Source organism: Podarcis raffonei, chromosome 17 (assembly GCF_027172205.1).
Source record: "Podarcis raffonei isolate rPodRaf1 chromosome 17, rPodRaf1.pri, whole genome shotgun sequence".
NCBI lineage: Eukaryota > Metazoa > Chordata > Lepidosauria > Squamata > Lacertidae > Podarcis > Podarcis raffonei.
This window is the reverse complement of record NC_070618.1, coordinates 30,324,722-30,352,536: the sequence shown is the minus strand read 5'-3', so window position 1 is coordinate 30,352,536 and position 27,815 is coordinate 30,324,722. Positions and strand designations below refer to the sequence as shown.

Sequence of the window (27,815 nt, the reverse complement as noted above, 5' to 3'; positions counted from 1 at the left end):
ACACGACTAAGCAACAAACAAACAAAGTTTACACACACACCGGTCCAGGTAAGGCTGCGCCAGTCTTATTATTTTATTATTTATTTATTTATTTATTTATTTATTTATTTATTTATTTATTTATTTAAATAAATAAATAAATAAATAAATAATTAAATCACGGACTATTTCGAGCGCCGCGCAACAGGCCAAAAGGTTCAACTTTCCCCCTCGAGCTTCACCGGCTGAATTCCTGCCTGCGTGCGCCTGGCGTGAACCCTGGAAGGGAATCGCGACCGATGCATCGGCCTCGAGTCCGCGGTGCCCTGCTAGATGCGGCGGGATCTACCGCTCGCCGGGCCGAGCTAAGACGAGCCGCACCTGCCCAGGTGGCAAAGTACTGTTACTACCAGAGGGCCGGCTCGGCCCCCTAAAGCAGGCGAGGGCGGGGCTCGCTAGGCCCCTCTAGGCCCTATTTCCCGTCCCCATGGCAACCGCAAAACCTGCGCGGGGCGGAGTCGGAGGCCGGGCGGTCACGTGGCCCGGAAAAGCGCCTCTCCGGCGCCCCCTCTGGCAGGAAGTGGAGAGGCTGAGGGAGAGAGAGAGAGAGAGGAGGGGGAGCCCAGCAGCCAAAGAAATTAAATTCCTCGGAGGCGGCGGCGTCTTCGCGTCTGGGAGGGCGCAGAGCCGCGCTAGTCCTCAGGGAGGCCGGCCCACCCGCGGAGGGGGGCGCGGTTCCTCAGCCCGCCGGCCCCTCCCCCCCGCTCCCCGCTGGGCCCCGGCTCCGCCCCTGCTCCGCCTCCCGTCAAGGCAGGGGGCCCACTTGGCCCTCCGCCGGCCCCTCATGAGGCGCAGCGGCCCTCGGGGCACGTACCGGGCCTAGGCGGAACCGAAGGTAAGCGAGCGCCGGCGGCCCCCGGCTGTTCCCGCTGCTGCGGCCAGCGCCGCCCGCCCCGCTCCACGCCCCCTTCGCCAGCAGCCGCTTCCCGTTATTAGCTCGTTATCTGGCCTCCCCGGAGCCGCCTTTCCGAGGCCGCTTCGCCCCGCTCCCCCCCATCACCTCCCGTGCTCTTCCTTCCAAAACACCCCACGGGGCTGATTCACACGTTACGGCGACCTGTGGACCTGGGTTGTGGTGTCTGGGCTGTGCATGTTCTGCAGGCAAGCTACAGGTAACCCCGGTACCTGTGTCGGCAAACACGTGTTTGCCCTGGTCCTGCTCTAGGCTGTGGAGCGTCTTCAGGGTTTTTTAGTCTTTTGCAAAAGAAAAAAGAGGCTTTTATCTCTAGAGTGCTTTCGTCTTGCTCTGTGGTCTCCCATCATTACTTTGTCTTTCACATGGTTTGCTGCTTCTGCTGTTGGTTTATTATTACTTATTTATCATTGCTTTTTAAATTTGTATACCGTCCTTACCCGTAGATATCAGGGTGGTTTGGAGCATAAAAAAATACAATATAAAAAACAATGCTTCCTCCGTGCTTCCTCTGCATGCAAGAGGCTTTGATAATAAGACTTAATATTTAGGGTTTCCTTCATGCCCCACCCCCCACCTTTTGCAATAGGAGGATAATAATATGGACCTGCCTTGCATTTTGTGAGATGTTATGTGTTAAACAGTTTGAGCACTCGAGTGTTTGGAAAGTTATTCAGACCAAGGGCTGCAGTCCCTTCTGGGCATTTTTAAAATAAAACATGAACAAAACAACCTCAGCATGGCCTTTGTACACTGATATATACAGTAAAATGCATCAGCGTTATCTTAATAGTCTCTCCATAGGTCTCTATCTGCTGATGGCAGTCTCGTTTAGTAGACTGATAAGTTAACATGCATAATGAATGAAGTATCTGAAGAAGTGTGCATGCACACGAAAGCTCATACCAAGAACTAACTTAGTTGGTCTTTAAGGTGCTACTGGAAGGAAAAAAATTTTTTGTTATGCATAATGAAGCAATGCCAGTCTGTATTGAAGTTCTCTTGTCTGATTATTTCCTTTCACTTACAGTATTTGTAAGTTTTTTGGCCAAAACTATTTGCTGTACATTTTTATACCATTTGGCTACAGTCTTCTAGGACCCGCATGCCAGGGGTGGGTGGGGGCAGCGGCAAAAGTGGGTGGAGTAGTTAATGTATTTTTTCTGCACTTCTACACTAGGCTAGTTTCTACACACCTTTGTGTATCTCTCTTTATCCTCAATTCAGGGGAATGAGACATAATCAGAGCTCAAAAACATCCAAGGAGGGTGTGTGGCCTGGAGGAGAGTCCTGAGGGCCAGATAGGGATGCATTGAGGGCTGCACGACCCCCCGGCTTTACTATATGCTTTTATATGGTAACTGTTTGCAGTGGGTAAATGTAACTTAGAAATATTTGATGCTTATGCACAAACATGGAGTGGATTTGCACCAGGAGCTGCTGCTATTTGGGAAGAGTTGCACAGGACTGATTAATCCATTCATCAGGGTGCTATGATCACATCAGCTTTAAAGCAGCCCTTGCACAGCATATTTCACATGTGGAAAGGTCTTCAGTAACATTAACAACAGCTGTGAAAAGTGGACGACTAGTATTTATTATTATATGTTAAGGCTGGAAGAACAGTGCCTTGTGGAGACCACTTAGTACATGCCTGGTTGAGGCAAGATATGAAACGGGGCTGATACTCGTAGCAACTCCTTACACCAAATCTTACGTGAGTAAATTACGTTGTTTGTTTCAACTGCTGGCCAGGAGGGAGCTGGTTATCATGGCAGCTTACCGGTATATGGCCTTTTCCCAATCACATTTTCATTCCCATGTGCCTTGTAATTCTTTGAGTGGGAGGTCAGGTGAACCATGAGAGCTGGCCGCAAAGTTTGTAAGAAGTCTCCAAAGCGATCTGCTCATATGATTGAACTCGAGCCCAGGGATAAGCAGGGCTTTTACCTAGATTCAAGTGGAATTTGTTTAATCTAGGACATCTGGGAATCAATCAACTAACAGCCCCTTCTGTAGAAGGGACAGAAGTAAACAATGAGCAACCTAACACATCAGAAGCTTATGTTTGTGGTTATTTGTGACTAAATGCTGCTTTTTTCTATGCAGATGAAGGAATGTATATAGACAACATATAATAGTGTGCGAACTAAATGAGAGATGAGTTTTTTGTGGCAATACATACTGGGAAGCACTCTGCATTGAAATATGTATAATTAGGATAAAACAGATGATGTGTGGTTTCTTTGCTTGCAACAGTGTAGCTGCTTTTTAAACAAAAATATTTGGAAGTTTTCTCTGGTGATGGAAAATGGTTGGGCAGAGCAGTCTTGATGTTTGAAGATTAGGAGAATTCTAGAAGGGCAATCATTATTGTTTCTCTCTGGTGAGAAGTCAGTGATAGAAATACAGTACTTCCTATGTCAGATGGGATTGACTTGTAAGAGGACCATCTGTGGCCATCTTAGTGTCTTCAGTTTGAGGGTTGATTTCACATTTGAAACAGATCAGATTTTCATTTTACTCCAAAGTATGCTCCTTTTTTATATATTACTAGTGGGAAATGCCTGGCACTGCCCAGGAATTTGAATAAATCTCAAAATATTTTTAAGTGGATAGTGCATTTTTTTTTAAAAAGTTTTAGGACTGTGCATGTTGTTGTTGTTGTTTAGTCATTTAGTCGTGTCCGACTCTTCGTGACCCCATGGACCAGAGCACGCCAAGCACCCCTGTCTTCCACTGCCTCCCGCAGTTTGGTCAAACTCATGCTGGTAGCTTCGAGAACACTATCCAACCATCTCGTCCTCTGTCGTCCCCTTCTCCATGGGGACAAAGACAACAGGACTGTGCATACACACACACTAGCCCAGGGGTCTGCATGACCCCAAATCAATTTTTCTCTCTCCGTGAACTAAAGTTTAATTAGGGTTAATTTGACCTGCCATGTTGATTAAAAACTGCCTTTAGTGTCCAAATGTAGATGAAGATCAGTTTGTCCACCTCAGGCTCTCTCATGCCAGGTTAGGCGCAGGTTAGAACCATCATGACAGATTTGACAAAGACCTGCCAAATAGTTTCAGAATTGCTGTAGTTTGGACCCTTCATGCCCTAAAATGTGCGATCACACAAAAATAATGCTTGGGCCCGCAATGTTGATTCAGAATGGTGGCCAGCAGTCCAGCGTTGATAAAAACTAATACCCTCACCTTGGGAAACCTTGTGCCGAGTTTGACAGCAATATAACAAGAAGCATCCAAACCCACAGAGAACAGAAGGAAAGACAAACCACTTCCCCCAAAATATACTAGATCAAGGTAGAATTTAGCGCACAGATCTTTTGTGTCCCCGTAGCAAGATCTACTATCTAGTGTTCCCTTTTGTATTTCCTTTCACTATGAAAAATTCACCCTGTCCTAAGTTGTAAAAAATGCAGGCTTAGCAAATACCTTTCCAAAAATAAATATGTAAGTAAATATGTTATAGTGCCTTTCAATCAATTGATTCAAGGCACAGGTGTGGCTAAAGTGTCTTAGTTTTTCTGCTGTATACCAGTATAAGACAAAATGTGTTGATTTTAACAGTATGAAAATTGGCATTGATAATCTCCCTTGTGTATTGCAATACTCTGGCCAACTTTCAGAAACGGGCACTGAAAAGTGACTGTGTTACAGCAATTATTTTTTTTTGCATTGAGGTAAGAGGGTTACACACTCAGCGATGTTTGTGGCCTTCCAAACATATCTTCAGCCCAAATTTTGGGTATGTTGTTTTTGCTGCTTTGGTGAAAATGTATTTATTCCTAAGAATGATATTTGGAAGTTCCTATTTTCAACCAATGGGACATTAACTTGATGCCAATTATGCAGGAGCTGCATTTGTTGAGCTTTCTTCCCAAGAGATAAAATATAGATGGTGGCAGCAGCAAAAATCCATCCTGTAAGGCTCATAGGGTATGCCTGCTACTGGGATGTGTTTATATGTAGGGAATGTAATATACAGTACCAGAAAACCATCTGTCTTTACCTTTCTGTAAAATGTATCAAATGTTTTCCACATGCTTAACTCTCTGACCATACTATCTGTATTATGACTTCAGTTGTAATCTTCCTTACATGATCTATTCTGCATTTAGAGATTTCTCTAATGGGTTCCCTTGATCTCAGTTTGAGACAGTAGTTAATGTTCCAGGATTGTCATAAGCTATCCTATACCATTTTTACTTTCCTGAATCTTGGAGCAATATGAGCATAAGAACAGTGGGGTGTATTTTTATGCATTGTAGAGTTATTAAACCATTGACCAAATGAAGAAGAAGCTGACTTAGGCTGAAAAGTAGGAGAAAATTCCTTAACAGTAAGAGGAGTTTTGGCAGTGGAACAGACTGCCTTGGTAGGTTTTGAGCTCTCTTTTGCTGGAGGTATATAAACAGAAAGTGGATAGCCATTAGTCAGGAACTCTGTACTGTATTTACATCCTACACTGCAGATCCTTCGTGAGCAGGAGAACTAGATAGATTAGATTAGCTCTGTTCCAACTTTATCCTTGTGTTTTGTCAGAATAATAATTTACTATTTGACTACTTTACAGAGTTAATGTAAAGATTACTTAGGTAGTATACAATTATGGGAAAAAGGAAGTACACACTCTTTGAATTCTGTGGTTTTACATATGAGGTCTTAAATTTTGGTAAATACAACCTCAGATGAACAGCAACACATGACATACTATACAGTGTAATTATTTATTTAGCAGAAATAAAGCCAAAGTGGAAAAGATATGTGTTAAAAACTAAGCACACCTCATGAACCACCTTCAGCAGCAATGTCATCGTTTTCTGTATAACTTCATAAGTTGAATCGAATTTACTTTATTACGGTCACAGACCAGCATAAGCAAAGCATCTAAATAAATAGTATAACAGTAAGAGTCTAAACGAATGATTATTAAATAATTGGGAGCAAGAACAAAACATAGCTTAAAGCATATACATAGAATACTTAATTAAGCATAAATAAAGGATGAATAAAAACTGATAAGAAAATTTTAAAAGACCAGTTAAAACAACTATATAGGGTGGGGCTTCAAAAGAGCGGATCTAACAATATGGGCCTTCAATTTAGGACTGAATTGTAGCATAGACCATCCTTCGACGAATATCTATCATGGCAACGCAAAATCTGGTGACTGAATATGTCACTTCTGGGCTTTTGTCCTGTAGGAACAGGGAGATGTTGTGTTGTTTTGAATGCTCAGGGAACTTATATAAGATGGGTTGGATAAACCTGGTTTGAATGTCTGTGTAATACTGGAAATGAAGAAGGGCATTCTCTGTTGTTTCCTGCTGCCCAGACAACGTCAGAGATCTAGAGCTGCAAACTTACCGCGCATCGGGCCGGTGTCTCCAGCGCCGATCGCGCGGAGGGCGGGGGAACGTGTGCCCATACGTGTGCACACATGCTATTTCCGGCACACTTCCGGGTCGGAGGAGCACCGGAAATAGCTTGTGTGCATGGGCCTTCTCCAACCTGGATGTTTACCAGAAATAACGCTTGCGCATACGCACAAACTATTTCCGGTGCTCCTCCGACCCGGAAGTGGGCAGCCGCGCAGCGCCGGTAAGAGTGGGCGACGGCGGGGTTCGCCGTGGGCCGGATAAATGGGCCTCATCCAGCCCGCGGCCCTTAGTTTGGGGACCTCTTATCTAGAGTCTGGTAGCCCAACTGAAACAGGGGAAAGCCCCAGGGGCGGATTTAATACCCGTAGAGGCTATAAAAATAATTAAGTCTAATCAGTCTCTTACATCCTTGTGGAAGAATTTTGGCCCACTCTTTTTTACGAGTTTGCTTCAGTCCATTGAGGTTTGCTAGCATTTGTTTATGCACAGCTCTCTTAAGATCCCTCCATCAGAGGATGTAAAACAAGTACGTACAGATCACCCAGCTGGTTCAGTTGAGGATCCTGGTGAAACACTGGATCCTAGAGCCACTGAGGGATTGCCGGCAGGGTAGATAAAAATCAATGATTATTAAAAAATAAAAAATCAGATTTTAAAATTTTTTAAATGGGATTTAAAAAAAATTAAATCGATTATTTTGTTTTAAATTGGATTTTTAAAATAAAATGCTTTTGGAGGAGAAAATATTTCTAAAGATTTCTATTTAAGTTGCATTATAGTCCAAAGTCTATAATCAGGAACTAAGGATTTGTTTTAAGTTTTTCATGTGTGCTGAAACTCAGTCTAAGTTGGTTGTTTTTTAAAAAAAGTTTAACCACATCAGTTAACAAACATGGATACATATGCTATAATGTTCAAATTGTTATTAAGGAAATGATTATTTTTCTTCTTCCAATAAAGTACAGTGGAAAAGTTGCCCAAATATAAACAGTTAACTTATTAAGCCTCACAATAATTTCATAATTATATGTCTATGTATTTCTAATAGTATAACGAAATCTGTAATTTTTTATATAACTAAAAACTACTCTGAAAATTTATTATTCAAAAAATCAAACCTTCATCTGGTTGTAAATATAAAGATTATACCAGCAGGAATGTCTTCCTTTAAAAACAATGATTTAAATCAAGTCTTACTGACTAGTGATTTAAATTTGATTGAAATCAAATCCACCCTGCTTGCTGGCCCTGGGTCCAGCAGAAGACATATAACAATGAATACAATTCATGATTTATGGCAACATTTAGACCAATCATACCTTGGATTATAAAGTTGTGATATACTCAAGCCTTTTGCCTGCATAGGCCGTCTCTGTGTTTTCCCCTTTGCCGTAAGCTTTGATTAAATCAAGAAACTTCTAATTAACCATACTGAGCTAATATGCTGGCTTCAAACTTTGGTGTAATATCCTGGCTTGTTCCAAAGCTGATAACATTTTCCTAGTTTGGATGAAGTGGGAAAGTATGGTTAATTGGAAGCTTCCTGGTTTAATTGCAGCATGTACAATAGAGCTTTGTGTGTGACAAAAGCGCGTGCATATTGTCTTAGTAGTCTGAGATACGACTGTCTGAACAAGCTTATAGTGTGGCACATGTAATACTTAACCTCAAAAGTGAGATTTCCCTCCCTTTGTTTTTTCTGTTGAAACAGAAAAACAACTTTAATTCAGTGTGTCTGATATAGTCATGATTTAATTTCAAGTGGGGTAGATTTTAACATATCTGTTTGCATTAACTTAAGATTTCCTTTAAAACAAAAAAGTAGTAATTACTGTCATTTCTATTAAAAATAATTGAATTAAAATTTGGTTTAATTTAAATTTATTCACTCTCTGCAGCAGCCAGCGTAGTCCTCAAATATTTGGCACCTTTATATCCCACCTTTCTCCCATGATGGCTCTCATAGCACTCTTGACTATACAGTTTTGTATCTATTATTTCAGGCAACAAATATTTACATTAAATGTGTACCCCACAACTGGGGAGAGAAAGTTCACAGCTTTGAAAATCAGAATATTAATGAACCTGTATTTGAAGCTGCAGTGACAATGCATGTGCTATCTTGGAAAATTATTTGGTTTTCTGATAAATGCAGCATAGCTAGTTCTAGGAAATTGCAATATCCCTGCAATAGAATGTCTGTAAGAAACAAGTTGCAACTAAAATTTGATAATCTTGAAAGAGCCACTGCTGTGTGGATAGATATCAGCTTAAATAATTCTCCATGCTTGAGCACATCTTCTGAATTTAGACAGGATGTGCATTGGCACTTAATATTGAGCTATAAAAGCCAGAGGCTTTTGCTCCTGCAGGACTTTGTATCTCTCCATTTGTGTTGTTTGAGGTGTAATCTCAGCCTCTTCCTTCCTCATCTGCCCTTGGACTTGCCCTGTCAAACCAGATTCCTGAATTGGTCGCTGTATAGCTTCTTTATCCTTATTTCCTGTTAAATCATATTCACTGGCTACAGCATTCATAAGGTCCAACTTTTCATTCATCAAGTTCATTTTCTCATGCAGCTGCTCCAGCAAAACATTTGTCATGCCAAGGGCAGACACCAAACCTTCCTTCCAACACATTTCTGTTCAAGGTCAAACGGCTGGTCCCACGATCCCAATCTCGCAAGTAAGCTGCAGCAACAAACTGACAGGCTCCCTCTAGGGGACACAATTTCTATTTGTATCCATTTTTAAAATGTATCCAACAAAGGAAATTACTTTCGGTTTTCAAATACTTTGTTTCTTTATAATGCAGAAATGCAGAAAGTAGCATTGAAGTTAATTTGTTTCTCTTCTTTTTTAAAAAAACTATCTGTCAAAATGCTCCACTTTCAATCAATAGACGTCTCAAACAATTTCTGTCCAGACACCCCGTCCCCAGGTTTGAGACGATGGAAACTTTAATTCCTTTACTCTCCTCCTGCATGATTGAGCAGTCAAATCCCCCCCCCCTTTTCTCCTGCTTCCAAGGGGGTTTTATTGGTTGTAGATGCAGGAAATTTCCAACTTTAAAACAGTTTTCCAGGCTATTAGATTGCAAGGTCTTTGCTTCAGTCTATATACAAAAAGCGGAAGGCGAACTTCCTGTTTAAACCTTCCCGCTTCGTTGCCTAATTCACAAATTTTGCAGATTTCTTAATCCAATTTTCCGTTTTTACTCACGGGTGCTTGATTTAGAGTCCAATTGTCATCAGGAAAAAGTCAGCGCTCTCCGGCGATGGCTGTGCGGCTTCCCTCCGTGGAAATAGCAATCGGATCGCAGCACCGCGCTGCTCACCCCACTTCACTCCGGAGCCCCGAAAAGGGGTTTCCTCGCGAGTAGGGGAGGCGCGCTTGGTGCTCTGCCGAACCCCACGTTCCCAGGCTTCTCCGCCTGGGATTTCTAGCGGGTCCCCGTCTTCGCCGCGACGGGAAGACCCAATTTCCACAGAGCCCGTTCCTCCGGTCGGAGGAACTCCGCCATTCGTCATTGGCGCTAACCCGGAAGTCTCGATACAAAACCATTTCAGTGTCCCTGGCACATCCTCAAAGAAGTTCAGGCATATTTCTGAGCGTGGTGCTAGAAGAAAACTTGTTGGTACTTAATCCATTAGGCGGTTCTTAGGAAACTTCCTATTTGTTACATGCATAAGCCCATATGTTGTATAAGCCCCTCAGATATTCCTTTGCCCACCTTATGCTTCCTGGTAAAAAACAAAAACAAAACTATGATGAACCCCAGTGATGAATGCTTGTTATGAATAATCAGCATTGTTCTTGACTTCCGTGTTTTTAAATCTTCACAGGTAACCTAACTTTGCTTTAGTGCTATAGAATCATGGCTATAAATCTGGAGGAATTTGCATATCAAAATGTGTGATTTTAAATGGTTATTTTAAAAATAGCCTCAATTATTGGGGTGTACAAAGATTCTTCTCTCAGTATTGTAGCCCAGGAAAGACATTTTAGAGGCTTTGGTTAAGCTGTGTGATGATGAGCTTAGGAAGGAAAGGTTCCATAAATTTATAATGCAGGGGGAGATAAATGTTGTAGTTTCTGTGACATGAGCTAACCCCCAGTTTTCTTCATCTAGGGCTTGAGACAAAGCTTCAGGCAAGGATCTTGGGGACCTGACACTATGGAGACGGAAAGCGAGCAAAACTCAAACTCTGCTAGTGGCAGCTCAAGCTCTGGAGGAAGCACTCGCCCTCAGATCTCTCAGATGACTCTATATGAGCGGCAGGCAGTGCAGGTGGGGGACCATCTTTGTTCTTGGGGAGAAACTGCCCTGGAAGGTATCATCACCAGACTAGCAGCACATCACTTGAAACTGCTGCTTAGCCAGTAGGTGCCCTGTTCATGAGCACAGGGGAAATTGCTCCAGAGGCTTAGCCAATGCAGTGAATCTGTAGGTTCAACTAGCACTGAATTGGTTATGTTCCTCACATAAGAGGAGAAGCAGACAGCCTTCTCTTCAGGAAAGAAGAGGCCAGTCTGGAGAAGTGAATACCTCTCCTTATCTCAAGGGTGGTGAACCTCCAAATTACAGGCCTTATTATTTATTCAATTTCTGTTTTGCTCTTCTTCCTGAAGATGCCCAGAGCAGGAAGCAGCAAAGCAGTTGTTAAGTTCAGCATAGCTCCCCGTTTAGTCTGCAGGGCGGTATCCCCCTAAGTACTCCCACCATACCTGACGTCAGGTTTGGGGCAGGTAAGTAGGTAGCTCCAAAGGAGCTATTGGGAGCTTCAAGTGAGGGTTTGCTTGATTGGCACTGATAGCAAGCCCCACTGGGATCAGCTGCACTAAGGAGTTCTCCATCAGGAATTCCCTAATGCCTTTGCAGGGTGTGTGTGTGTGTTGTGGTCATTGCCTGTCCGTGTGTCCCTTTGAAGGTGTGCTTTCAGCATCGGTGATGCGATTGGAACTGGCAGTGTGCCTTCAAGAGGGCTTGCTGCAAGCCCCACATTGTCCATTTCCACCTGAAAATGGATATTTTCCCTCTGCAGACAGCTGCAGAGTTTGTACGTACAGTTTGAATCCAATCTGCCAGCAAATGTACTTCAGAGGGGCTCATTGTAACTGTCAACCAGCTGATCAGTCTCTTTGAAGTTGTCAAAGTTGGTCCCCAGGAGTGGGGTGATAAGGATCAAATCCTTTGACCAATTTCAGTTCTTCACTCCTGCCTTATCCAGTGGCCTAGGAAAATCAATGTGAGGCATCAAACATGCCCCATGCATTGCTAGGTCCTGCTTAATATCTAATAGATCTAAGGATTATTGTCTTGCTGGCCATTCTAATTAAGCTGGTGGAACCATTTTTAGCCTAATGTGCTGCTGTTCCACTAATAAATATGTGGTGGTCCAGATCTGCTGATGGGGGCTGTGATTCTATATGCTTTCACTTATTTTGTCCTGTGAGATTCTATATGCTTTCACTTATTTTGTCCTGTGAGACCTCGGGCATGTTAGGTTGTGTTCTGTTTTGTATTCTGAATTATTATTTTTTTTCATTTTTTTATTACAGGCACTTCAAGCACTGCAGAGGCAGCCCAATGCAGCCCAGTATTTCCACCAGTTTATGCTCCAACAGCAGCTCAACAGTGCTCAGTTACACAGTCTGGCTGCAGTCCAGCAGGTGAGACAGACTGTTCAAAAGACAGGAGTTACCTAAAACGGGGAAGAGTGAGACACCTAGTTTGGAATAAACAAATGAGGTTTTGGATGGATAGGGCCCAAGGAGGGAATCTCAAAGGATGGGAAAAGAACGTTGTACTTTCATAGTAATGGACTTAGTGGACACTGATTGTTCTGCTCTGGGAAAAAAATGCTTATTAACTCTTGCCTCTTTAAGAGCTTATTGGTACAGGTTTTCCAGTACAGGCAACTCCCCATTTGTGTGGGGATTGCATTCTGGGTCATCCCATGTGTTGGCGGAGCGCATGTAAGCCTGCCCTGCCCACTTCACTTTCTATCTACCAGCTAGTTCACTACAAGGTGTAGCACTCCAGGTTGGTTCTGGGACACAATTTCAGTTAAAGACAAAAGTTCGCTTTCACCCCTTACATTTGGTGGCATGGCTCTTGCCAGGAGAGATCCTGCAGGAAGGTGCAGTGTGGAAAGCGATGTACCCAGTAGCTGCAGACCTTCCTTATAATTTACAAACTATGTTTCCGTTCATACTCTACACGAGTCATGAAGCAGGGCATTTTGCAAACTTTTGTTATTTGTTTCTGTTTGCCCCCCTCTGTCATCCCCGCTTAAAAACAAACAAACTTGAATTTAAAATAGTCCTCATTTAGATCATTTTCCTTTTCCTCCCTTTTATATTGTTAACTGTTCTGTTCCTGACACGTAAGAGTTGGGGAAGGTGATAATAATTTAGATGACGTGTGTTGAAAATGATCTTAAGTCTGTTCCACATTTCCCTGAGAGGTTTTGAAACAACTTGACTTAGTGTTGTAGATGTGAGCCTGAGTAGGTGTTTCTTCTATGTCTGATAAATGCCTATTCTGACACAGCAGGTGTAGCTGTCGGTTGTAGCTTGTGATGAAAATACTTCCCTTCTGCTACAGGCCCATGTAACAGGTCTTGCCCAGCACCTGCCATTGTCTTAGCAATGGCTACATTGCTTTCAAAATGCTTTTACAGCAGAGTAAAGGTCTTGTCTTGCGCATCACAAACTGTACTCCCAACTCCCTCACATCTAGAAATACCAACAATTTGCTCAAAGCATCTAAATAAATGGTAGCTTCAGCCTACACTGGTGAAACAGAATTAAGATCTCTGGTTATTTGTCTGATTGAAGAGAGAGTATGTACTGATGATAGGTTAATTCCTCATTTCTTTTGCTCTTTGCTGGGGAGCATTGTGGAGGGGCAAGTTTAATTACATTAATTGAAGGGTTGAGGTGGCTTACCATTGGCCCTGCAGATGCAGTACAATTCCCATAAGCTCCAAGCAATATGAGCAATAACCAGAGAAGATGGGAATTGTAGTCCAGCAACATATGGAGAGGAAAAGGTTAGCCACCCCTGGTATAGAGGCTGCATTTCAACTAAGCTGGAGAAATAAACACGAGGCAGATGTTAATGACCATTTTGTTGTGCTTTACCTTTTGAGGACCAGAAAACATGGGAATAATGGGGCCCTTGGCTAAATCTTGGTTTTGGAAGAATATATAATGTTTCTTACAGGCTACAATTGCAGCGAGCCGACAGGCGAGCTCTCCAAACACAAGCACTTCTCAACAGACAGCTACTACACAGGCTTCGGTAAGCAGCTAACTTGCCCTCAAATGATTAGCCATCCGATGTCTATTTTCTTGGAGAATTAGTTGGCTATGGATGGGTAACTTCAGTGTTGAGTTTGGCAATTTAGAACCAAGAGAGAATGTTTGCTAGTATTGGTGGAGGAGAGTACAGTGGTACCTCTGGTTGTGAACGGGATCCGTTCCGGAGGCCCATTCACAACCTGAAAAGAATGCAACCCGGGTCTGCGCATGCGCGGGTCGCGATTCGCCGCTTCTGTGCATGCGCGTGATGTCATTTTGCACGTCTGCGCATACGCAAGTGGCGAAACCTGGAAGTAACCCTTTCTGGTACTTCCGGGTCGCCGCAGGACGCAACCTGAAAACGCGCAACCTGAAGCAAATGTAACATGAGGTATGACTAGTTAGGGTGGACAAAGAGAACGGGAGTTCCTTATTTGCAAGTGAGAAGACTGAGCAGCATCCCTAGAGGGGATATTCCTTCCTAATGATAACTGAATGAAAGGGGAACATTAGCATCTGCAGAAGAGGGCTGTGTCAAGCACTTGTCGCTTGTTGATAATAAAACTGCATATGCTGCTTTTATTTAGTCCTTCTGGTGCAGAAATCATAATCGAATGGTCATTGTTTGCAAGTCCATTGTTATGTTCTTACAGTTGCTGAAGTTCTGAGAATAATTTGAGCAAAGAGGTTTTGGAGAGCAGCTGCTGCTCCCCTGCTCCTTTTCACATAGCCTGGTAGGGCTGCTAAAAAGAGTGGGTTGTGTTCCCCACACACTTTTCTTTCAGATAATTTCTGGGCTCTTAACAAGGTGGGTTTGGGAGGGGAGCATAAAATAAGGAGTTAAAAGTGGCTGGTGGGCCTTGTTCCAGTCGTATTGCTGGAATTCAGCCACACTTTCTTTGAAATTGTTTCTAGCTTAGATTCTGTTAATATTACTTTTCCTCTACCCCCTCCCTCCACACCAACTTTTCACTTTACAGATTAATTTGGCTACCACATCAGCTGCACAGTTAATCAGCCGTTCGCAGAGTGTGAGTTCACCTAGTGCCACCACCTTGACACAATCGGTGCTCCTTGGTAACACCACATCACCACCTCTTAACCAGTCACAAGCTCAGATGTACCTTCGGGTAAGAGTTGTACACGTGTTGCTTTCACCCATCATAAATACCTCGCAGCCCTCTGATGAATCTCCAGCTTTCATACAGTCTGCTATTTTGTGCTCAGACAAAAGTTAGCAATCTCTGTTCCCTTCAACAGTTGGTTGATTCTCAATTCAGCAGATGTACTACAGGGACAGAGGATATTTAGTGTCATTTGCAGTTTTATTTTCCATGAATCTTAAAGACCCCATGGCACTTGGTACAATTTTATGTAATGCATTACAAAACAGATCTCTTTTAAAGCAGCCTTAATAAAGTGCTCATCTGAAATACGACTCCATTTCATCCATTTAAAATACCCTGACTTTTAATGCTTTCTCTTCTGTTCTTTAAAGAGTTTCCGGAAAGCCATCTTCTTAATTAGGCTAAATGAGAAACACACTTCTTCGTACTCTCCCCTCCTCACATTTCCATCCTTGACTTTGGTTGCATATCTGTGAAATAGCAAACTCCTTTTGATCTGTTTGGCCTCAGATTATATTTAGTTATCTTGGTTACAGCTTTTCAGTATGGGAAAAAACAAGTTTTGCAGTTGATCTAAGCTAGCAGGGGTCCCTCATTCCCTTCACTCCACGCTTAACATCTGCCACACAAACCTATAGGCACCCAATGCTGCTGGCCCAGTATGGAGAGGTGGAGGTGGTTTGGCTTTTGGAAATAATAAACCTGCTTTCCACCGCCTGCAAAGTGGCCATGATGGAGGAAAATGCTGAGACAGAATGACTGTCTTATCGGAGACCCTAGGCCCCATGCACCGTGATAACCTATTTGCTTGTGGTTCGCTTTCTTTCCTCCTTTTTCTCCCTCCTGCTGTTCCCATCTCCACACCACCTAACGCTCCTCAACAGCCGCAGCTGGGGAACCTGTTGCAGGTGAACCGGACCTTGGGCCGCAATGTACCTCTTACCTCCCAGCTCATCCTGATGCCTAACGGGGCCGTGGCTGCTGTTCAGCAGGAGGCACCACCCACTCATTCTCCTGGGGTCCACACAGACACAGACCAGGTCAGTGACACCCTCTTCTGGGGTTCCTATGACCAGCCTGGCCTGCCCCAGTCTCGGGTGTGTCCCTCTGGCTCAAACATCCCATGAGAAGAACATCACCGTTCCATTCAGTCCCTGCACACTTCAGCCAGTGGCCTTCCAGTTCTCAAAACCTGGGTTCATGCTTGCAGCTGACTGAAGCTAGCTAGTCAGCTGCACTTTTTTGCATTGATTGGTTATCCCCCATTGATTGGTTATGCACTTGTATTCTCGTCCTGATGCGAAGAACATGTGCTGTTTGCCGCTTGACAAGTACTCCAGACTTAACAATCAGACTTGATGGGGCTCCAGAAACCTGAGGTGCCTGTTTCTGCATGATGAGGGTTTTTCCAGGTAAAGTGGGGGGAAGGGGAGGCCGACGACTAATTTGACAAGACAGGGGAAATGACCTCTGTGGACCTTCAGTGTTGCTTAGGCTTTGACTGTGGCTTGCCGCTTGTTACATATCTTGCCCTCTCCTCCTCCTCCTCCCCAGCATTTCTTGGAGCCTTTAGAGACATTTCGGAACTAACTTCTCTGCTTCTATTTTCTATCTCAATTAGCGGTTTTTAGGTAAAAGTAATCTTTTATCCCAAAAGTGCGTTAGGAGAAAGTGTATCCAAACACAGGCAATAATATATGTTAGGCCCTAGTGTGCATCAAGCTGTGCACCAAGGGGTTGCAGAAAGAAAAGGTTCCGTTTCTTTTCTTTTAATTTTTATTTAATTATTTGAAAATGTGTATTTAAACCTAGATTTTCAAGATAGCTTACAAAAGAGAACCATAAAACAAATATAAAAGGTTCAGTTTGAGGGAGCAGCCTTTCAACACAGTGAGGGTGACTGCACAGGGTTGAGTTAAATGGGTTTTCTTTAAGCTCCTTACAGAAAGTGCCATGAGATCTTTAATTTTACTGAAAATGGGGAAGAAAGGAGCTGCAATTTTAAAGGATTGATCCCTTTAAAATAATAAAAAAGCTTGATTCCTCACTCCCTGTAGTACCTTGTGACACTTATTTTTGGGTGCAAGACAAAGGGTGCAGCACCAAAATAAAAGTGGAAAGAGCTTCCTAACTGCTGTTCAGCATGGTCAGATTTTACTGCTGGTTAAGCCAGAGTAGATACCAGGGGTCCCTGCCTCTTGTAACCTGAAGCTAATGAGTCATTTATTTCTCTCTCTCTCCCTCTTTTTCTTTTTCTATCTGTCTCTCTGCATTTTTTCCCAGGTGCAGAATTTGGCTGTCAGAAGTCAGCAGACCTCAGCAGCTAATGCACAGCTCCAGGCTTCTGCTCCAAAGGCTGTTTTATCCGGGAATTCCCAGTCCTCAGTACTACCCCAGGCCACCCATGCTGGCCAGACCTTGACAGTGACTCAAGCCGCTTCTGGCAATGTAGGCCAGTCACTTAATCTCAGTCAAGGGGCAGCGGGAAGCAATGGCATCTCTGGGGTTGTGGCATCTTCAGTGGGGAGCCACACTACCTCCGGGCTGAGCCAAGCAGCCTCATCCGGCCCAGGGGGCAGCTGCCAGAGGAAGGGTACTGGTGTAGTTCAGCCTTTACCGGTGGCTTCTGCTGCCCAGGCAGTGACTGTGAGCCAGGGAAGTCAGACAGAAGGAGAAAATGCAGCAGCAAAGAAGGCTGAAGCAGATGGTAATGGTCAACAGACTGTAGGCATGAACTTGACCAGGACAGCGACACCAGCCCCAAGCCAGACCTTGATCAGTTCTGGTAGGTGACAGTTCATGCTTTCCTTACTGGTGACTCTTCCAGTGACTTGACTGATACCTTCATCCATGTACCCCTTAACCAAGCTCACCATCTTCACAATTGTACAGCCCTTTGCTGGATGCCTCAGGGCAGATTGGCTGCAATCTATTTTAGCCCATTGCTTTCTTCTTGTTGGGCAGTTGGCTTGGAGTCGATATGCCCTGGAGAGGAGAAGTGTACTCTCATTCACTTCCTTCATTTTGCACTGATGGCTTATTACTGAGATGTGACGTATATAAAGCTGCCTTCTGCTTGTCCTTCTAGTTTGTATTGGTGGGGACGCCAGCCCTTTTGGGCTTCTGGGCATATTTCCAGAGAAACTGTCATGGGCACCACACATGCCTCACAACGGTGTGCCTCCTCCCAAACCCCTAGGCACCAGTTGGCTTTGAAAAAAGTTTTGTTTTGTTTTCTTCTTTCCCCATCAAATCCAGTTGCAGAGGGAGAGGAGTAAGTGTCAGTGAAGACCTCTTTGGGTGCCTGCAGGTGCCACTTTTGTGATGCATGCAGTAGCTCTGTAAGGTCTTGGGCAGAGGTCCTGTTCAGCTCTACTACATTAGTTCCTTTCCTGGAAATGCCAGAGTTTGGGACAGGGACTTTCTGCATGCACTCCACCACTAAGCAACCGTCCCTCCCCACTCTTAAGTGTATTCAACTGCTTTTGTTCGCCTCCTACCCTTGTGCTCCTGGCCTTGCCCAAGATTGCCGTTTTTCTTGGGGTTGGTAGGTACCTGACCTCTTTTGCCTAAATTGCTTTATAAAGCGGTGTGCACCCCGATGGTGTGTCATAATACTGTTGTTTTTTTAAAATACTTTACAGCCACATATACCCAAATCCAGCCTCACTCGCTGATCCAGCAGCAACAACAGATCCACCTCCAGAAGCAAGTGGTGATCCAGCAGCAAATCGCCATCCATCACCAGCAGCAGTTCCAGCACCGCCAGTCCCAGCTCTTGCACACTGCCACACACCTCCAGCTGGCGCAGCAGCAGCAGCAGCAAGCTCCGCCCCTGGCCCAGCAGCAGCAGGGTCCAGCGCAGGCTCAGCAGCAGGCCCCGCCCCTCCAGGGCCAACAGCAAGCCCAGACCCTTGTCGTCCAGCCCATGCTGCAGTCACAACCTCAGCCGGTGCAGCTCCAGCAGGAGAACCTCTGCCAGGCAGCTGCTAAGACGCCTGTCCCCATTCAGTCGAAGCCGCCCATAGCCCCCCTCAAGTCTCCGCAGCTCGGGGCTGCCAAAATGTCAGCGTCCCAGCAGCCCCCACCTCATATCCCAGTGCAGGTTGTTGGCAGCCGCCAGCAAGGTTCAGGCCAGGCTCAGGCACTGGGTCTTCCGCAGATGAACACAGCAGTGCAGGCAACCCGGGGCCTGCCAGCCGTAGTCCAGCCGGTGTCCCAGGCCCACACGGCATCCTCATTGTCCCAGACCTCTTCTGCCTCCTTTTCTACTTGTTCTCCTCCTCCTCTACAAGAAGCCCCTCCACTGCTCACTTCGGGGGTCAACGTGGCCCAAGTCCAGGGCACGACCCAGGTGAAGAATACGGTTTCCTCTCCCGTCATGGCTCAGGCACAAACATCTGCCTACTACGTGCAGCCTGTCCAGTTACCTGTAAGTTACCTCACAAGTACAGTCAGGAATGTTGGGGGGGGGGGCCAAAATCCGCACTTGCTCACACATGTGGCTTTGGGGTATGACATAGCCTAGCTATCCAGTAACTGAGAGTCATTCCCTTTACCATGTACAGTCAGGCCTGCAAAGCATATGGTCTATCTGCCATGTTTGGTTGGTGGTCTGCTTCCTTGCTGTTTTACAATCCTCTCGTATTTGGTGACCTAGGCAAGCAGCTAAACAGGATGGTTATTTAGCTTTTTGTGTGCTGTTTTATGTGACTGGTGGACTGCATTTGTATGTTGCCTGTTTCACAGACTCCCTAGTAGCCTTGGTTACCAGGAATGGACTGTAGACTGTGGTGTCCAAGTAGCATTTCCCAATCTTTTTTTACAAGACAGTGGGTGAGCTGTGAAATGCCGTCTTCTGGATAGGGATCTTTCGAAGGTGGTAAAGCAATTGGGAAGGTTTTCTCATGGCACTTCTTGGGAGATCATAATTTGCAGCTCACCCAGTGGTTCCATCTATTATCAGGCCTTTCCCCCCAATCCACAAAGTTACTGCACTCGAACAACATTGCAGCTCTTGTTTAATTTAATGAAGGCACCGTAGGAAAATTTCCTGGTAGATCGTAGCCACTGTGGTGCAGTTCCATTTCCTATTTTCTGCCTTCAGTCACTTGAATTCTCAAAACTATTACCATGCTGTTCCAGACCTTCAGGAATGGCTTTTGGGGAATGGGGGTGCAAGGAAATGCAGCGTGAAGAAGAAGCAGATCCCTGTGGTGTGATGTCCACTTGCATCTCTTTGCATGCAGCCTATGGAGGTTAGCAGCATTTTGCTGCCTATTTAGTGTCTGGGATAGAATTATTTCCTTCCTTCTCTTGGATCTGCATGTCCCTTCCCATCTTCCCACACAGAGCAAGCCACAGACTTCGGCAGTCAAGCGCAAAGCAGAATCGGAAGAGGAGAGGGATGACTCCAGTGCGCCACCTTCTCTCCTGCCTGCTAAGTCATCTCCTGTGGCAGAGAGTCCCAAAGCCACAGAAGATAAGGGGGGCCTTGGATGTGAAGGGAACAGGGGTAAGTTCTGCCTGCTCCCTGTAGAGCAGATAAGTGGTTAGGCCTGGTGGCAGATTCAGGGTGGAATGTATAAATGAATGCCCCTGTACACAGAGCGGAATCTGGGTGATGGTGTTTCACTTTAAAACACACACATAAACCACAGGTGAAGCTTCTGAATCTTGGGGGAAATGATTTGGATCAGGACTTGTTTTATGGTTTAACTTTCTTCCTTACACGGCTCACAAATGCAGTCCTGTGAATGCCTTTGGTCAACATGTGATCATCTCGTATATTTGGCATCCGTGACTTGAAGTTGACAATGAGCAGGAGCTATCCTGCCATAGTGGACATCTGCAACTTTCTCTGCCCAGCTCTGCATGCCCTACGCAAGCCATACTGATACAGTAATGCTTGCAGTCCACAGATGTCGCAAACCAAACCAATTCCGCCTATTTTTTTAATGTATGCAAATACATAATTTGCAAATACATAATTTGCGTAGTTGCATACAGAATTCAGATGGGTCTAATTTGTTAATGCTGCTTCTGTTATTTCAGAGAAATCTGAGTCCCTCCCCAGTGCCTCCCCCAATGCACCTCCAAGTGACTCCAGCTCTGTCACTCCTACAGCTGCTCCTATGCCTACCTTAGCCATGTTGTCACGCCAGACGGGAGATTCCAAACCTCCGCAAGCCATTGTCAAGCCTCAGATTCTTACGCACATCATAGAGGGCTTTGTCATTCAGGAAGGGGCAGAGCCTTTTCCGGTAAGAGGGTTCAGCCTGGGGTATCTAGGGCAGGGACTGCTCTCTGCTTCTTTCTCTCTTTGTTCTGCCAGCATGATCCGTTTGCTAACTTGGCTTATGTTAGCCAGGAAAGAAATTCTACTAGTCCTGTAGTTGAAGCATGCTTGGCATCAGACAATGAAACTCTTGCACAAAGTTGCTTTCTGACTCAGGTTTCCCCCTTCCACTGTCTTGAATGCAGGTGAGCTGCTCTCAGCTCCTAAAAGAATTTGAAAAGCCCCTTCAGGGAGGAGTTCCCACTAGGCAAACTGAGAACCAGCCTAGCAACTCCCCAGGAGGGGAAAGCATTGCTGCAGGTGAGTCCCCTCTAGGGACTGTAGTCAATGAGAAGGAATAGGGTGGGGTAAGGGTCTTTCAAGTTCTATGTTCACATTTTTCACCTTTGTCAAACATGTAGGTTACTGAGAGCCAAGCCAAATGCTTAGCTTTAATTACTCTTTCTTGAAAGGGTGCCCAGGGGAAAGGAGAAGGAGTGGAGATGCTGTATTGGATCACATGGTTTATACTAAAGCACTACCCATTTTATCTGTGGAATAAGGAAGAGCACCACTTCAAAATAAGCATAGGGGAACAAGGGATGTGCTTTTGTTACACACAGCTTTGCAGAGCTAATGGCTAATGGGGTTTCCAGTTCTTTCTCTCTGGGGAGTCTCCCATACTTGGCTTTCAGCAGAGAGTATAGCTTCCTATCAAACAGACAAACTTACGCTTGCATTCTGATGTTGCTAGTTAATGAAGCTAGTTATTTTACAAACTATTAAGTGTCTGCTTCTCTTGCTTCCTCAGAGCAAGACAAGAAAGGGAATCTGCTGAAATGCGAGTTTTGCGGAAAATACGGCCCAGCCAATCAATTTCGTGGTTCCAAAAGGTTCTGTTCTGTAACGTGTGCCAAGAGGTAATGGCGCTTGGAAACTTCTCCTTGAGACTTGATAATGATGGAGACAGGTGTGTTTTCCTGGGGATACCATTCCACAGATGGGAGCCACCCCTGCAAAGTAAAGTCATTTTCTTGCGGTCGATGACCAGTATCAAGATGAAATCACTGAAAAGGCCTGTTGTCACGTGATTACCCTCTGCACCTCCTTTGAGCGAACACTTGTAGAAGGGACCCCAATGGACTGTAGAGCCTGGGCTGGTAGAGGCACTTGTTGAGCTACTCTGGTCTTGAAGCTTTATAGGTCAAAACCAGCACTTTGAATAGAGACTGGAAACTAATCAGTAACCACTGCAGTTGGGCCAGAACCGATGTAATATTTTCAGATCTTCTGGTCCCGGTCTCACCACCGAATTCTGCACCAGAAGTATTTTCCAAAACAACTTCAGAGTCAGCTTCGCTTGCAAAGCATTGAAGTAACCCAAACTAGAGGCTACCAGGGCATAAACAACTGAAGGTTATCTCTGTCCAAATAGGGTTACAGTTGGGCCACCAGCCAAAGCTGATGGAAGGCACTTTGTGCCACCAAGACCACCATATATCGCTCTTAATTCTTCTCTGTTAGAAGGAAGTCTTCATCTCCTAGGATCACTCCACTAATTGGACAGGAGAGGGACATTATACAAAAGTAGTTGTGTGGTTCCTTGCCTCTCCCAGCCTCGCTGGGACTTATCCCATTAGTGGACGGATGCCTCCTTCCACCCTCTCAGGAGGAAGTGCCTTTTCAATAAGTCCCCTTTCTGAATAGCACCTAGAATGTTTCAGGCACCTTTATGATGAATTATTTCCCTGGAAAGCAAGTCTGAAAGTTGAGGTTAAACCTGTACAGACAGTGTTACCTGGGTATTAGGGTTGCCTTTCCCATTGGATTCCTCAAGCCCAGATTTAGTGGGTAATAATTTAGAGGCTGTATGTTGCTGCTACCTCCTGATGGAAAGATCTCAATAAGCCTGGTTAGATGGCTGATGCAGAAATGACTCTTCATGTAGGGCTTGAGCACCCCCCATACTCAAACCTGTTTTGCTGGAAAAGGACTAGCACGTTAGTATTTTCAGCTTGCAGAGAAATTCTCAAACGAGCCTTGCTTCATTTATTCTTCTTGTGCCAGGTACAATGTGGGCTGCAGTCACCAACTTCGACTTCAAAGGAAAAAAATGAAGGAGCTCCAGGAAGCGAACTATGCCCGACGACGACGGGGGCCTCGGCGCAGCAGCTCAGAGATTGCCCGAGCCAAGATACAGGGCAAGCGTCACAGGGTAAGGGTATACTTCCATCCCTCATTCCTCCTTGCCTAGGACAGCAGAGTTTCACCTGCTCTGGTGCTGTGAGGGGCTTATCTGCCAGGGACTGGAGGTCTTTTAAGTCTGTTGCTTAAAATATTTATACCCTGCCGTTCTTATATAAATAACAGCATACAGCACTGTAAAAACAAGAATAAAAGAAATGTCAGTTACAGCCATCAATAAAATAGTTCAAAAGGAAATGAGGGCAATATTTGCTAAGGCCGTTGAAGTACTGGAATTGTACTTAAAACCACACAGAACCTGGCTAAAGCCTAGGGGAAATAGGGAAATATTTCCAAAAGATAGAGATTAGATTCTTGCCTTCTCTGAAGCTTTTGAGGCTCCTTTGAGAGAATAGTGGCCTAATCTTCGAGCCTCCAGAACTGTAGTTGTTGAGTAAAAGCACACCTTTAACTTGCTGAAGGAATGTATGGTCCTCTATAAGCTGCTACACTAGATGCCCAACTGGCTGTGCTTGTCTCTGGTGTGGTTATGTTTGTTGAATGGGGATTAATTATTAGGGAATGCATGACAGAAAGGAGCTACCGACCCACAAATTACACAAGACTTGTCTCCAGTCATGTTGACCACAGACTCCCAACTCAAATAAGGGCTAGAAAATAATGCCTTTACAGCATATGCCATCCTGACTGTCATACAGTTGTCTGTCAGTGGCGTAAGTTCCAATATTAAAGCCAAGCGAAATCTTATATTTAAAAACCCGGAACTGGAGACTTAAAACCCAGATTAAATCTGGCCAGCTTTGCCTTATGGCACACTTGGGTTTATATGCACTCCACCATGAGAAAAATTCCCAGACAGGTGGAAACTCCAAGTTACTAGACTTTGGTGAAGAGAATTTTGAACTTCAGGAGAGGAGAGTGCACATTTGTTACTTAATTCATAATAAGTAAACTGCTGTTCTTTAATGCCACCACTAGAGGTCAGGTGGGATCTTTTGGATAAGCCCCTCTGATGCCCAGTCTTTCTGCTTAGAGACTACTGAGTTCTACACATCCTTGGGTCAGAGATCAAGGCCAGGTGTTTTTGTTTCTATCCCTTAGTAAATGAGGAACATGGACATGTTTTTATGCTGGCCTTTGGCCATAATAAAGATTCATCTTCATGTTAGGAATCTTTTTTTCCCTTCTAAGACATATCCTTTGAGGTGGATTGTGTGCTTATAATGAATTCTGACTCCAGTAAAAGATCCAGGGAAGTTGCATAGCAACATCTATCTCCTTGCAAAACAAAGGGGATGGTCCCCTCCTTATATCTTTGCACATCTTTCTCCTCTGTGCTTACTAGGCAGATGGAAATTTTCTGTGGACTCTTGTTAACATGTTCAGTTACTGGACTTGGTCTCTGCTCCCTCAGTCCATACACGTTCTCACATTTCTTTCTTCTAGATAACTACTGAATAAGCAAGAAGTTTCTACCTATCAGCAGGTGCCTTGTAAACTAGGATTGCGCTGTTTGTTCGTGGGAATATGGGTAGGAGCTGTATAAAAATAAGTAGGTTGAGCTGATTTTAGAACAGTAGTCTAACCTGGAGAGGCTGGCCTGAGTTAACCCAGATTTGTGCTGTTCTGTCCCTTGTGTTTTGTTTCTAATCAATCATCTCTGAGAGTATCCAAACAATATGTCACATCTGATTAAAGGTGTGATCTGACGTAAGAAAACATTAATATCCTATGTCTGGTGTATGCTTACGCTCAGACATAGGATATTGCATTTTCTGTACATCAGATGAGACCTTTAATCCCTGGTGATGTACTATTTGGATACTCTCAAAGATGTCTAATTAGAAACAAGCCACAATGGACATGCCATCCTTATGAAAAAGGAGGCACAGAAGAGCACCAAGCCAGGTAAATGGTCAGTATTGCCAAATCTTGTTCACTGTACCAAAGTATGTACATTTTCAATCTCTGAGATGAAGCTAACAGTTAACAGGTATTGAGCTCTAGAGTATTTAGTAGCTTGGGCCCAGTATGTACTTGATGACTTCGTTCTCCCCACGTTCATTACCATGATCAATTAAGAGTGTCCAGTTAGGCAGACACTGTTTCTCTGAGTCTAATTGCAGTGCAACTGCTCCCAAGATACTTGCTAGGCAACAACTAAAGCAGTAAAGGGACTGTGTAGGAACCCAGGTCTTGTGCATCATCTTAGTTTTTTCAATGACTTCCCCCCCTCTTCTTTTATTTCTGGTGCTTGTATCTTTTAGGGCCAAGAAGACTCTAGTAGAGGATCTGATAACTCCAGTTATGATGAAGCATTGTCCCCAACATCTCCTGGACCCCTTTCAGTGAGGGCTAGTCATGGAGAGCGAGACCTTGCCAGCTCCAACATGTCTCAGCCTACCCCTGACCTCCATGGCATCAACCCAGTCTTCCTCTCCAGCAACCCCAGCCGCTGGAGTGTAGAGGAAGTGTATGAGTTCATTGCATCTCTGCAAGGTGAGTCTGACACCACCAGAAGAGGAGTGAGATTAGACGACAAGGTGCTTGGGTATAACTGAGGTTTCAGTCTGTGGAACGGTAATATTCAGTCGTACCTTGGATCCCGAACGCCTTGGCTCCCGAATGATTGAAACTCGGAAGCGAGTGTTCCAATTTTTGAACAATTTTCGGAAGCCAAACATCCTGCATGGCTTCCAATTGGCTGCAGGAGCTTCCTGCAGCCAATCAGAAGCCGCACTTTGGTTTCTGAATGTTTTGGAAGTGAAATGGATTTCCCGAATGGATTCCATTCGACTTCCAGGGTACCACTGTACTATGAACACCATTCTGTGTTCTCCAGGAATTATGAAGGTCATGACGATAGATGACTTATCTGTATGTTAACAGCATAATCACTAAAAATGTGAGCTGTAGCCTAGGAAATTCCATTTCAGCCAGCTTTCCTTCAGCAAGCCTTTATTCTTTCGCTCACTCACCTCAGACCTGTTGTGAGAATTATTAAGATTGCTAAGGGATTTGATACAAACATCCTGTTCTTCAAAATGACATCAACTGCTTGCCTCTTTGACATCTCACAAGGTGTTTTGTTTTTTTGCTTCTTGAATCCTATAGGCTGCCAGGAGATTGCAGAGGAGTTTCGGTCACAGGAGATTGACGGTCAGGCTTTGCTCCTACTGAAGGAAGAGCACCTCATGAGTGCCATGAATATCAAGCTGGGTCCTGCCCTCAAGATCTGTGCCAAGATCAACATCCTCAAAGAGACCTAGTAACGCAAGAAGCCAGAGTTCTCCCCCTCTTCGCGCTGGGACCATTTCAAGCTCTCAACACTGAATGGAGGGAAACTGACCTCTCTTAAAAGCCAGTCTTGGTGCTACATGGAGGAAGTATATCTCCCCAGGAGGCCTCGAAACACCTCTTCAAGAGTATCTCGTGTTGCCTGAAAATTAGCCTCTGAATCGTTCTGGTGGCAATACAGCAAAGATGATGAGAGTTTTCTGGTGAGGCTTCTCAGAGGAAGGGCTGAGAAGGACCCTTCCTCTTCTCAGAATTAGAGTTGCTTTTGTTTTCTCATTTTCCTTCCCATGCGGTCTTTTCCCCTTCTACACAGATTCATTTTTCCAGGGAACCAGTTAGTGCTGAAGTTTGGGAATGGGTTCTCTTGATGAGGGAGGGAGGGGAAGTTGGAAGGTCCTTTAAATGGACGCCTTTCTCAAGTTCATAGCGTCACGTGGAAGTAAGTAGCAAACTGACCCCATACGGAACACTGGAAAGTGTTTTGGATCACTTAAGGATTGGAGCTTGTTCATGCCTAAATAGGACCCTTGCCAAGACAACACAAGCACTTCTATGATATCAAGGGATTTTTAAAAGAAAAAACTTTAATTCTACATGTCTTGTGGAGTTGGAAGATGCCATTCAATATCCAAAGGAGAATCCAATTGTACTGAAGCACCATTTGTTTCTATCTTGCTTTTGAATTTTTTCTTTTACTAGTTTTGTATCTTGCCCTCCGCCTGAGAGCATATGGGACAAAGCTTCTTCTAGCAGGTTTGTATCTCCTGTCAGAAGCCTGTTTATTTTTGTTTATTATACAAATATTCTCTTCAGTAAAAAGAATGCTTCAAAAATTAAGTTGCCGGTCCTCTCGTGGCCTGATTTTTTTTTTTCTCCCCGACTTTCCTGATACACACCAGTGCAATAGTTTCACTTGGAGAGATTTATGGCAGGTTTAAATGAAGGCAAGCTTTGTTGCTGTTCATGTTAAATCATTCAAAAGTAGGGTACAGCTTTGCTTTTAGCTACAAAAGGGATTTGTTACAATTCATACAGAGCATGTTCAAAATCTTAGTTTTGATGTAACCTGTATGTCTGTCTCAAAGTCTGTACCTTTCCAATTTTATGTTGTGTCAGAGTTTATACTAGGGCAGGTGTTTCCACTGTTCTGTGCTTGCATATTTCAGGCTTGTTCCAATCAGTGGTGATATCTAGTACTAATCATTACCCCTTTTGAAGTATGACTCTTCCAGTAATAGGTTTAGGGCAGTTTACA

At 44.4% G+C, this 27,815-nt stretch overlaps 1 protein-coding gene across 6 annotated transcripts; it reads left to right on the top strand.

Annotated features, from left to right (window-relative positions):
* Nucleotides 1–563: 563 nt before the first annotated feature.
* PHC1 (polyhomeotic homolog 1) lies at nucleotides 564–27,397 on the top strand. Of its 6 annotated transcripts, none has more exons than XM_053372109.1 (15): nucleotides 564–874; nucleotides 10,479–10,637; nucleotides 11,909–12,019; nucleotides 13,578–13,655; nucleotides 14,635–14,784; nucleotides 15,666–15,821; nucleotides 17,065–17,566; nucleotides 18,426–19,213; nucleotides 20,134–20,296; nucleotides 20,908–21,044; nucleotides 21,265–21,379; nucleotides 21,870–21,978; nucleotides 23,126–23,273; nucleotides 25,531–25,762; nucleotides 26,378–27,397. In XM_053372109.1, exons 2-15 carry the CDS (start codon nucleotides 10,524–10,526, stop codon nucleotides 26,530–26,532), a joined length of 2,958 nt encoding a protein of 985 aa, XP_053228084.1. In that variant the 5' UTR covers nucleotides 564–874; nucleotides 10,479–10,523; the 3' UTR covers nucleotides 26,533–27,397. The 6 variants fall into 6 exon arrangements, with proteins under 6 accessions (XP_053228084.1, XP_053228085.1, XP_053228083.1 ...); XM_053372108.1 differs by having other exon boundaries at nucleotides 565–874; nucleotides 17,071–17,566; nucleotides 20,836–21,044; XM_053372107.1 differs by having other exon boundaries at nucleotides 565–874; nucleotides 20,836–21,044.
* Nucleotides 27,398–27,815: the final 418 nt, after the last annotated feature.

Bases quoted from the DNA above. Each gene is read 5' to 3' on its own strand.
- PHC1 (XM_053372107.1), top strand. From the start codon at position 10,524: ATGGAGACGGAAAGCGAGCAAAACTCAAACTCTGCTAGTGGCAGCTCA. The intron at 17,567-18,425 runs GTAGGTGACAGT...AATACTTTACAG, and splicing joins CCAGACCTTGATCAGTTCTG to CCACATATACCCAAATCCAG. The intron at 20,297-20,835 runs GTAAGTTCTGCC...CTGTTATTTCAG, and splicing joins TGGATGTGAAGGGAACAGGG to AGAAATCTGAGTCCCTCCCC.